The sequence below is a fragment of the Palaemon carinicauda genome, chromosome 36 (assembly GCF_036898095.1).
Source record: "Palaemon carinicauda isolate YSFRI2023 chromosome 36, ASM3689809v2, whole genome shotgun sequence".
NCBI lineage: Eukaryota > Metazoa > Arthropoda > Malacostraca > Decapoda > Palaemonidae > Palaemon > Palaemon carinicauda.
This window is the reverse complement of record NC_090760.1, coordinates 16,088,753-16,101,133: the sequence shown is the minus strand read 5'-3', so window position 1 is coordinate 16,101,133 and position 12,381 is coordinate 16,088,753. Positions and strand designations below refer to the sequence as shown.

The 12,381-nt window shown below is 47.1% G+C and overlaps 1 protein-coding gene across 2 annotated transcripts in view; it reads left to right on the top strand.

The window, feature by feature from the left end:
- Positions 1 to 9,513, top strand: part of LOC137628774 (uncharacterized) — an 89,196-nt gene extending 79,683 nt beyond the window's left edge. For both annotated transcript variants that reach the window (XM_068359979.1, XM_068359980.1), the window contains one exon: positions 8,999 to 9,513. In XM_068359979.1, the coding sequence (XP_068216080.1) occupies positions 8,999 to 9,140 (142 nt within the window). In that variant the 3' untranslated portion in view covers positions 9,141 to 9,513. The remainder of the gene's footprint in view (positions 1 to 8,998) is intronic.
- Positions 9,514 to 12,381: the final 2,868 nt, after the last annotated feature.

Genomic DNA, 12,381 nt, shown 5'->3' with positions numbered 1-12,381 from the left:
TCTAAGGGTTTGACAGCCACCAAAATGAAATCTATCACCCAGATAGCTGTAACTTCTAGTTCCTTGAGGGCAGGTTCCTCCCCTCGGTCCCTTCCCCATCCTTTTCTCACAAAGGAAGTATTATGAGATCGAAGGGGAAACTCATTCCACCATGTCCCTCGACTCTACAGTAGAGTCTCTAACAAAGGGTCTCCCGACTCAAACCCTCTCCTCTCTAAGGGCCTCCCTCTTGGCAGTTGAGCTTCTGAACATAGAGAGAGGCGGGAAGTACGCCATGCAGGCTGCCTAGTGGCTAGATCTACAGCTAGGATCCTTGGGCTTCATGGTCTGCTCCACGATCTTTCGAAGGAGTCAGCTAGGAAGACTTTGGAGTCTTTCATGTTGTCAGGTACTGAAACTGTTGAGTTCTTGTTGCACCACGTCCTCAACTTGTGGGCGAATGCCATACTCAAGAGAAGGGATACCGTCATCGGGAAATTCCATAAGCAGGTGCCGAAGGTGGAAGTCTCCCGGTTGAGGAACTCCACCCTTGAGGGTTCTTATCTCGTCGTTTCAGAAGAGATAGAGAGGGCTGCTGAGTGATGGAGGAAATTGTCCAACGATTCTCTCCTCCATAGGGCCCTGACATTGAGGCCCTATGATAGACCTTCCCAGTCTTCTCTGACTCAGCAAGCACCTTCCTCTTCTCACCCGTCAACTTCTAGATCCTGCGGACCTTCAAAGGTGTCTAAGCGGCCCTTTCCATCCAAAGGCCAGAAAGGGACCAAGTCCTTCAAAGGAAAGAAGGGAGGTGGCTAAGGTGGTCACTCCCATTAGAAATGGCATTCCTCCTCACCTACCACCTGTGGGAGGATGCCTACAATGCCACTGGCAGAGGTGGCAGCTTCACAGGGCAGAACTCTGGACAGTTGAAGTGATCGCACTAGGGTATCACGTCCCATTCATGCAATCTCACCCCTTTGGCTCAGAATCCAGTGCATCTAAGCTTCTATGCGAAGGGATCCGCATAGGAGCTGGCCCTCAGGGCCGAAGTCCAGCACATACTGCAGACGGGCGCTCTCCAAAAGGTTGCGAACCGGTCTCCAGGCTTCTACAGTTGAATTTTTCAGGTGAAAAAGGTGACGAGGCTGGAGACCAGTCATCAATCATTCTCCTCTGAATAAGCTTGTGCAATATACTTAGTTGAGAATGGAAACAACAGGCACGGTCATTCAAGCGGTTCGTCCAAAGGACTTCATGAGCACACTGAATCTGAAGGACGCATGCTTCCAGATCCCAATCCATCCGTCTTCAAGGAAGTATCTAAGATTCATAGACGAGGAAAAGACATACAATAATGCCTCACAACACAAAATTAATTCATCCTGGAGTGGGTTTCATAACGTAAATTTTTCGTGTTGTTAGTCACATTTTACATGTAAATTGCCTAATTTGTTCCAAACCCTACTAAACACCACATCAAATCTTATAATAAAGCTACAGTATAACCATCATGAAATCCACTACAGCCAGATACATTTGAACCATTCAATATACCTAAACTAACTGTTAATACCTGTAAATTAAGTAGTTATTACAACATAATGTAATAATAAATGGAAAATAATACAATACATACAGTAAAATACTGTATATATATACAAAATATACAGTACCATATTTTCTGTACTATTATAGTTACCCCTACTATAGACTACAGCTACATTTTCTTTTGTGTGAACCAATTTTCTTCAACTTTAATGGGTAATTATTTTATTCTCGACCTGGCTGGCCAATCTCTTTTCTTAACATGAAACATTTTTCGCAAAGTGAGTCAATGAAGCATCTCGTTTCGCAGCTTGAAAATTTTGTAAGCAGATTCTTTCATGAAGAGAGGTAGGACTGTACCAGTTCAAGGTTCTATGCTTCGGTCTCGCGACAGCTCCTCAGGTATTCACCAGTGTTCACCCTAGTGTCATCTTTGGCTCACAGAAACGGCATCCGTCTTCTCAGATATCTGGACGACTGGCTGATCCTAGCAGACTCGGAGACGACCCTTCTTCGTCACCGAGACATGCTTCTCGAGTTCTGTCAGGATCCAGGGATCCTGATAAATCACGAGAAGTCATTACTGCAACCTTCTCAAAGACTGGTATACCTCAGTATGATAATAGACACCGTCCAAGAGAAAGTCTTCCCATCAGATGAAAGAGTACACAGACTGAAGTAAGTGGATGCACCCTACCTCAGAAAAGAATTTCATCTGACCTCTCTCACCCGTCTTGTTCCTAACGGCCGCCTCAGATAAAATCCCTGCAATGGCAGCTGAAGACCGTATTGAACCAACACTGATCCACCAGACACCCGAGTTCCCATAACTCAGAATCAGGTGAAGGATTTGAATTGGTGGATGGCAGATGAAAACCTTCGACGGGGCCAGAATCTTCTCGTTCCCCCTCCAGATTTGATGCTCTTCACAGATGCATTAAAAGAAGGTTGTGGCTCACCTGCTGCACCATACAATCTCTGGCCTTTAGTCAGAGTCAGAAAGGTACTAGCACATAAATCTTCTAGAGATGAGAGCAGCTTACTAGCTCTTCATCAGTTCCAACAGTTGCTGGCAGGTCACTCTGTGGTGTTGATGAGCGACACCACATTAGTGGCTTACATAACAAAAAGGGCGGTACCTTTTCGCAGCTTCTATGCCATCTTGCAGTAAAGATCCTCAGATGGTCAGAAGATCATTCGGTGTCCCTATCAGCTCGCTTCATTCGCAGCTAGAGGAATGTGCTCGCGGACAATCTGAGCAGAGTGACTCAGATAGCAAGCTTTGTATGGTCTTTGAATCGTCAGATAGCCAACAAAGTCCTGACTTTGTGGGGTTCCCCCGACTGTAGACTTGTTAGCAACATCTCTGAAGAGCAAGCTTCCACTGTACTTTTATCCAGTCCTGGACCCTCAGGCTCTATGGCAAGATGCATTTCAACCATGGTGGAACAACATCGACGTGTAATCGAAAGAGCCTTGGCTCCCAATCCTCCTCTGGCTCGCCGGCTTAGAGCCCATGATGTCAGGGGAATTAGCACTTCCTTGACATTCTAACGCAACTTCTCCATGTTGCAAGTTCTTCAAGCGGGCGTGTGGAAGAGGCAGGCCACCTTCACGTGACCCATAATCTTGGGGTACTATTTAGCCATAAAATAAACTATTATGTATATTTATGAACTAATTGAAATATACAGTATACTCTACATCAAAATACAGAATGCCAAAACATGAAAGGTTCTCACTAGTTCAAAATAATAAAAGTAGTATAATCATTAACCATAATACAACACACGATTAGATTCCTAATTTATGAATGGATTGAGACGGCAGAGGTTTTAAAAGGAAGATCAAAAAAAGCTTTAACAAAAGATTTATTGATGATTATAGCAACTGGAGTCGCAAGCGGAAAATAAGGTGAAAGCGAGCAATGATTGAATTGAGACACTAGTCAAAAACCTTTCTTACTTAAAGCTTCTAGTTGATAGCATTGATAAAGAGCTGAATAGTTTAAATGAAGATAGCTTTAGTGAAGAGTTAAGGACAGAACGTGGCTACAATAACGATACCTTTAGTTAAGTCGTTGACTTGATTAATACTAGCATTGAGTAACTGAAGTCTAAAACAGGTGTAGTTTCTATGAATTTATGTAGTGATAAGCATGTCTCGGCTCTTTTCCATTTGTCAGAGCATTAAGTCCGTACTGAGGGTATCTCTTCCAAATTGGCAAATGGCCCCATCATCTGCAGGAAAAATAGGAGAAAAGGAAAGTACACTAGTTAACAACAATTTAAAAAGAGGGTAATGACCCATTTTAAAAAAATTACCAAAATGACAAAACTCCTCATTAAATTAACAAGTTGCAAGCTTGTCCCAAAAATACTTTACTGAAAAACAAAACTCAAAAAACATAAAAAACTGAATGATGCAGCGTACATCCATGTGATGGAGTGAAGGTATCTAGGCATATCTTCCTTCCTCACTCTCTGATTTTGTCATTTCGACAAGGTCCTCGTCGGTTAGGGGCTCCGAGTGGCATTCGATCAGTGAGTTGACGTCATCCGTCGTCATGTCAAGAGAAACCTTTGTTAGTTACTAACCGTGCCAGCCTCACAGCCTTATCTACGGTGGAGTGGTGAACTTTGTCTGGCATAAATCCCTCATAGTCATGAACAACGTCTGGCCACGATTTTCTCCAACTTGTATTCAATGTTTGCTGTTTCATCTCATTAAGAGCTTTCTGAATTTTGGCCAGGCACGTTGCAATGTATATTCCCGCCAATAGCTCCTGAGGCTGAAGTCCACGTTGTTTTCGTCGATGGAGGAGATGAGGCCCTCCATCGTGGACCTCGTGTAGAGGGCCTTGGAAGCTCGAATGACCCCCTGATCCATTGGTTGTATGAGGGAAGTGGTGTTGGGAGGCAGGAACTCCACTTGGACCCCGTCATAATGGAGATCCGTTGCATGTCATCCTGCACAGTCCATCAAAAGGAGGACCTTAAAGGGCAGCCCATTCTCTGCGAGGTACAGCTTCACCTGTGGGATAAAGCAGTTCACGAACCAGTTGAGTGAGGGCTTTGGTTATCCCTGCCTTTTTATTACTCATTCAGTAGACGGGCAGCAAGGCTTTGTTTTTGTTTTTCAAAGCCCGAGGATTCATGTAGTTGTAAATTAAGCCGGGCTTGAGCATGAAGCCCACAGCATTCCCGCACATGAGGAGAGTGACTCGATCTTTGTGGGCCTGGAACCCTTGCTTCATCACTTCGTCCTTGTAAAGGAACGTCCGGGACGGCATCCTCTTCCAGAAGAGGCCAGTCTCATCCACATTGAACACCTGCTCCGGGAGATAGCCACCTTCTTTAATTAATTTCGGGAACTCATCCTCGACGTAACGAAGAGCTGCCTCTTGGTCTGCCGAGGCGGCCTCCCCATGCAAAGGAACACTGCAAAGGCCAAACCTTCTCTTGAATTTCTTGAACCAGCCCTTGCTGGCAACAAAACCACGTTTTTCTTGTGGGGCAGGATCATCTTCGTCGTCATCATCACCTTTGTCGTCGTCTTTCGATTTACCTTCAGGAACGAGGCTATCATACAGGGTTTTGGCTTTGGTTCGAATCATGTTGGTATCGAGACTAACCTTTTCCCGACAGTCCGATATCCACATTCATAATGCATTCTCCATTTGCACAATCGTCTTATTACGAGGATTCACAACGTGCTTAGTGTCCTTGGAGAACGTTATTGAGGCAGTTTTATGTATTTTCATTTCATCTTTTTTTATGTAGCAAACCGTCGATTCATTCACTCCGTAAATGCGGCCAACAGATGCAGAGCTACTTCCTGCCTTAAGCACGTCCAATAATTTCACTTTCTCGTTCACCGTCATCATTTTTCTCTTCTTCTTGGGTTCACCAGAGGATGTAGAGGGTAGAGGATGTTTAGGAACCATTTTTAAGGGCGTCACAAGCATTATTTTACACTAAGAAAGCACAAAAAAACAGCTAAAAGTTCCACGTGGCAAAACTAAGCAACACAAGCAAAGCGAGAGAGAACTATGAATGCGGTCTCCCTTTGCGGGGTGCACGGCAGGGAGAGATGCTGGGTAAAGTGTCTCAGCGGCTCGGCCAATCAGCTTGCAAGATTCTGGAGCCGAGATGGCCAGCGAATCAGAGAGATGGATTTTGAGTTGCGCGCCATCTCTGTGTTGATATCTGATGTTCTACTGTACTCTCCCTGTCTTATGCTAGCACCCGCGTAACTTTCTCCATTTTTTCTAATTTTTGATGAATATTTTTGAAAATCCGCGATGCACTGAGGCCGCGAAATGGCGAGGGATCACTGTAATCTCTGTCTTGTAGAAGTGTTCCTCTAGCAAATATGCTTGAGGAACACTTCTACCAGCTGTCATGGCTATGACAGCGTTTCATCCGAGGGGATCGGTTTGGCTGCAACTGAATCAAGTCTCGTCTCCAGATACACCATTTTATGAGTAGGAATCAGCTGAGGTTTCTCCAAATTCAGAATAATACCCAGGTCCAAACAGAATTGCAGAAGTATGTTTCTCTGTTGGGCTAAGGAGTAACCAATCATCCAGATAAAAAAGGAGCCTTATTCCCTTAGTGTGTGCCCATGACAACACTATTATTATTATTACTTGCTAAGCTAGTTGGAAAAGCAGGGGCCCCAACAGGGAAAATAACCCAGTGAGGAAAGGAAACAAGGAAAACTAAAATAATTTAAGAACAGTAACATTAAAATATTTCTTTTATAAACTATAAATATTTAAAAAAAAAAAAAAAACAAGAGGAAGAGAAATTAGATATAGTGTGCCTGAGTGTACCCTCAAGCAAGAGAACTCTAACCCAAGACAGTGGAAGACCATGGTACAGAGGCTATGGCACTTCCCAAGACTAGAGAGAACAATGGTTTGATTTTGGAATGTCTTTCTTCTTGAAGCTTCTAGAAGAGCTGCTTTCCATATCTGAAGTCTCTTCTACCCTACCCTAGAGGAAAGTAGCCACTGAACAATTACAGTGCAGTAACCCCTTGGGTGAAGAAGAATTGCTTGGTAATCTCAGTGTTGTCAGGTGTATGAGGGCAGAGGAGAATCTGTAAAGAATAGGCCAGACTATTCGGTGTATGTGTTTGCAAAGGGAAAGTGAACCGTAACCAGAGAGAAGAATCCAATGTAGTACTGTCTTGCTAGTCAAAGGACCCCAGAACTCTCTAGCAGTAGTATCTCAATGGGTGGCTGGTGCCCTGGCCAACCTACTGCCTACCAGGGCAACAACTCGTTGTGAACATCTGCTGAGCTGTCGAAAGTCTGAAGCATAGGGTCCTGAACTGGAAGGTTGTCTTCCCCACACAGAACCGTACATACTTGATGCTGATGGGATAAATGGCTATACTGAAATATGTATCCTTAAGAGCCAGTGACAACATGAAGTCCCCTGTTCTGATTGCTGTTCAGATGGTGTTCACTATTTCCACCCTGATGGGTGCCCTTCATTACCAAGAGGAAAACCGCACCGGACTAGTAATCGAGCTAGGAAGTAATGTGTGCTTATGTGGAAGCTGTAGTTTACGTGACTATTGTTTCGTCCGCCTGAGAAAGAGGTGACCATCTGATAGAGCCTTTCCACTGTCCAACCCCGGGCTATAAAAAGAAAAGATGGTGCCGCCACCCCCTCCAGGAAGAAAACTCTTCTCTGTTGGGCCCTGGATGTTGGAAGGAGTCCGGCAAACCTGCTCATTTTCAGGGAGTTCAACAAACGGCTACCATCTCGTCCAACTCCAGCACCAGGGCAGTGTTTTCAAGAAGGGAAAGGTACTCGCCCTCTTAACCTCTCATGCCCCCTTCCTCCCAAACAACTGCTCAGTTGTCATGATTGCTAGTTTCACTAGCATTTGGGAGGGTTCACTCAACTTGTCAAGTTCCCGAATGTCTGCAATCACCCTCTGGTTCCATCCCTGATGAAGAGGGACTCGACTCGAGGGTTCTAGTTCCAGGGATTCTTCTTTGGAAGTTGTCCTGGAGGAAGGCCACTTGAACCTGCTCTTCCTGTCCTGCCCCTCAATGCTGAGAGGAGATTGCTTAAGTTTTCATCTCAATCCTCGCTCCTCTATGTCCCAGCTGTCCCCACTCCTACAAGATGACTGATCTGGGAACAGGTGATCCACCCACTGCAGGGGAGGTCCTTCTACTCAGTCCACGACTTCTCTGTGTCTTTCCTCTCCAAGGACCTAGCCCTGCTGTAGTTACAGTAATCTCTCCTTTCTGAAATCATAGTAGATACATAATCTCTCACTGATAAACCTAGAAGACGACTTCTAAAGATATCAGCTGGACGGGGTTGGTCCATACATGGTAGCGCTCTTCTCGCTGCCATTGATAGTCATTCTTCATAGTGCATGGCACGTGACTCCAAGTCTGGATGATGCTCACACTTGATCCAGTGTTTGAAGGAAATTTTAGGGCTATCCTTTCCACTACGTTCATCCTTGCTTGGGAATGCTCCTCAACACGTCCTCACTTTGGGTCTGGGTTCCCTCTTGTCCTTCTCATATCAACTGAAACGTTTCCCCAACTTTTGATCCTTCCTACTTAGAGAGGGAGAGAGGTGATGGGAGATAAGTTTACTTTAATCCTGTGACAAGGAGAAAATTCATGCCTCATCTGCACGGAAATCTGGGATGCTTTCTTTCTATCCCCTAGTGGTGCATGGGGAAAGGGTGACATCCATCCATGTGGCTATCCTGGCCACGGCGAAGGGGATACCCTGCATCTCTTTCTCACTAGGTCCTAGGGTGAATGAATGAGAACTTGACGGCAATCTCCGCCATCCGAGAACCTGAGGTCAGTTGTCCTTTTTACTTTGAAGCAGCAAACGACCCAGGGTGTAGACATAGCAGTACTGTTATCCTCTTCTTTTCCTGGTGAAAACAGCTTTCTTTTTGCTCCTCCAAAGTGCAAGCCCTGATGTAGTCCAGGAACAACTCTGATGTAGGGGAGCCTTGGAGGCCATGTGGTTACCAGAGCAGCTTGAGCACCTCCTTCCCTGCTGAAGTAAATACCAGAGAAGAAAGTGAAGTCCTCACCACAGACAGAGACCTGCTGGTTACCTCGCATTGAACGCCACACTTGGGTGTGTGTCCACTGCTGTCTTGAAAGGCGAGCGATCTCTTCTCTCTTCTTCTTCCTTTTACCATAGTGTACCTAATGGTCCTCCGGCCATTCCTTGCATACCGGAAAAGTAGGAGAGTTTTAAATAAAGTTAATGTACATAATTTTTCCTTGAATCTTTAGCAATTCTGTTCATTCAATTATAATTTGACCCATTGTAGATTTGCTGCTGTGTTGTAGTCCTTTGTATTTACAGAATTACATTATATGAACAGCAGTTCCCTACATGTGTATTTAATTAACTTTGTAGTATATTGTATTGAAAAGTAATTCTTAAAACCAATTTTTCAGGGTTAGAGAGAGTCAGAGAAGAACCCAAGACCAGAATCAGCAGATCCGTTTACTCAAAGAAAAAATTGATCTCATCCAAGAGGCCAATTCCCAACTTAATAATAAACTTGAAGAACTCAGTATAGCAGCAACTGTTGGATGATGATGGGCTTTGTAATGAAATGTGTAAGAATTCCATATAATTAATGCTTATCTAACATTTGACGATTTGTGTAAGACTTGGCAAATATCTTTGATAGTATCAAATTACAGAGTAACTTTTTGCGGAACAAAAACATTGAAAAACTTTACTTGCAACCTGTACTTTGATTTACAGAAGCTACAAAGCCAAGTTGTAAAGGGACACCTTCAATGATGATTTAATATACTAAAACATCCTAAGTGTTGCCTAACATTTAATTTAATCTATAAGTGAATTCCAGTTTCCAATTAAGTACTTCCATTTAGCATTTGATAAATTTGTATTGACATTTTATACAATTTTGTAAAGCAATTTTTGAAACTTTGTAAAAGAATTAAATAGGTATTCTTATAATCATATACTTTGGTACTACTTTACATAGAAATTTGGAAATATACATAAACTGTTTAAGTTTGTTTTATTTTGAATAAAAGTCCTCAAAATACAATTACCAAACTTTCAGTTTTATACAAAACAATCTAGGTTTTACTCTGGCATCTTCAAATGTTTTAAGTACAGGTACTTTATGCTTTTCCCTAAAAATAAAAGGCAATTTGTTCCAACACGAAGTACTTACCTCGAACTACTTTCTTAGGAGTATCTGGGATCTCCTCCCATCCGACCAGAGTTTTGTACAGTTTACCCTAAACCCATTTTCTATGAGGGGTAACCTCAGGCGGAGTGATACACGCCCTGAGGCTAACCCCGGGTCAGGAAGCATGCTTGCTCAGGTCTCGACCTCCAGTAAGTTCTCTGGTCGCGTTGCGATATCATCTCGCCGCTCTCCTTAATCCCAGTGTGACTTGTGTGTCCCCGACCCTTTGTGTCCCACGCGGTACTCACGTGGTTCAATTGTGCTTTCTCTTTGTGCTTTCCCTGTCGCGCTTGTGTCTCATAGTGCTTTTCCTTCATCGTGGAGCATCCTCGCCATTGTCCTGGGCCTATGGCCGGCAAATCGTGTGGAGCGTTCCTCTCGAAACCCGAAGTTGACCCGCACTCCTTGTGTTCCTCATGCAGGGGCAGCGTGTGTTCCCCTTCCGCCACGTGTCCGGAGTGCAAGTCGTGGAATGAGGTGCAGTGGGTGCGGTATAGCACCAAAAAGAAGAAGGCGACGAAGAAGTCGCCTAAGAAGACCAACGTCCCTTCCTCCCTTGCTTCGACGGGCGCCTCGTCGGTCCGAGCTTCTCTCCCAATCTCCCCTACCCAGAGTAGGGGACAAAGTAAGTCCATTGCAGGGAAGAGGCCCGCGGCCCTTCCCCAAGAGTCTGACCTTCATGACAGTGGGGTTGTGGCGTCTTTCCAGGCGAGGGAGGGGCGGGAGTGTTTTTGGGAGACGGTGGCCTGGTGCCTGCAGGTCACGTCTCCTCTGATGACCCCATATGGGGTAAGAATGTTGCTAATTCCTCTCCAGCCTCTTGGGCATGCTTTTCAGGTGGTTCAGCAGCCGAGGGCGACGTCGAAAAGGAGCTTTCCCCGCCATCGGACCTCACTGCGTGGGTTCCCCCTAAGACGCCCTTCAGGTCTCCGATGAGGATGGAGGAAGACTTCGGGACCTGGTCTCCCACGGGAGAGCCTCCTCGCTCCCCCCCAGCGCCGTCGGCCGTCTTCCCAGAGGTGTTTTTGCAGGCGTCGTCCTCCACGAAGTGTCGCAGGAATCCTCCTTCACCACCGCAGGAGGCGAGGCCTTCGAAGAGGACCTATCAGTCGTCGGTCTCCTCAGTGGAGGAGCTTTCCTGCTCTTCAGAGGATGAGGCGCTGAGGAAGCTCAGGAGACGAAGGGGGAAGTCCCGCAGGAAGTTGTCGCGCTCTCACTCCCCCTCGAGGTCGCGCCACGAGAGTCGGCGCCCAAGATCCCCCAAGAGCAGCGAATGGGTGATGGTTCACCGCGACAGGCTTCTGGAGCTAGCTGCGGCGCCGTGCCCCTCAAGTTGGCATCTGAGGACGAGCTCCCCGGATAGATACTCCTCCGGCAGCAGCGGCACCCGACGGAGGGACTCCTCATGGCAGGTTCCAGTTAACAGGCATAAGACCGCGAAGGTTCCGGCTCCATCCGCCCAGCGGAGAGAGTCACCCCTTCGGTCTGGCAGCCGAGTCCTGACCTCCAAGGGCCACCTAGCTCGTCACGAGTGCAGCCCTCGGCTTTCTTCGACGGGCAGGCCCGCAGATTCGAGGACCTCCGGGAGAGATGGAGGCCCCCGTTCTGACGGCGATGCCTGTCCTTCGTCGGGAACCCCCACGAGACCGTCGGTCCAGGACTCCCCCACGTGCGAGGTCCTCCGTCGGAGTACCCCCGTCACATGTACCAGCACCCCGTCGGAGGAGCTCGAAGACCATGGAGAGGGGTCAGCAGCGGAGGTATTGGCCTATCAAAGGGTGATAGGCCTCATCAGAAGTCACCACAGGCTGGACGTACCGGAACCCTCCTCCGAAGATGTATGGCGTTCCAGCCTCAACAGAATAGTGGACGCCCCGGTCCAGCAGCGCCCCTCCTTGGCCCTCCCTTTGGCGAGGGACGTTATGTTGGGAAGGGTCCACGTGGACAGGATCGTGGCCAACCACGCCGAGGCGCCCAAGAGCCAGAGCGCCTCCAAGCTGCTCCCGGGCCTGAAGTCCCAGAGTATGTTCTACCTCCCAGAGGGACAGCGAGCGGGCGCCTGTGCACTGGAGCCAGCACTCACCGTGTTGGGGCAAGGAGCCTTAGAAGAAAGGGCGTCCACGGCTCCGATCTGCTTCTCTCCTTTGGAGGCAGTAATGATGGAGGAGATATAGAAGGACCTTGTCAACGTCTCCTCCTGGCTGGACTGGTGGGCCTCCACCCTGGTGGGCGTTCAGTCGTCCTACGACCTGACAGTACCGGAGACCCAGGCCTTGCTCAAGGAACTCATCAGTTCGGGAGGCAAGGCCCTGAAATTCCTATCATACCAGTCGCTAGCCATGTCCGCCAACTGGGTCCTACGAAGGAGGGACACCATTTTAAGCAAGCTGACTAGGAGGCTGCCGGACAGAGAGGCCAGATCTCTGAGGAACCTGACCCTGTGGGACGACTCGATCTTTCCCCCGAAGGCAGCGGAGGAATCGATGGAGAGAGTCCGGAGGCTGAAGGAACCGTTCGAGACCAGGCCCCACCCGGTCAGAAGGCCGACGTTTGGAAGGTCCTCCGTCGACGCGCCTCGCCCTCCTCGGCCCGCTCCTAACCACCCTA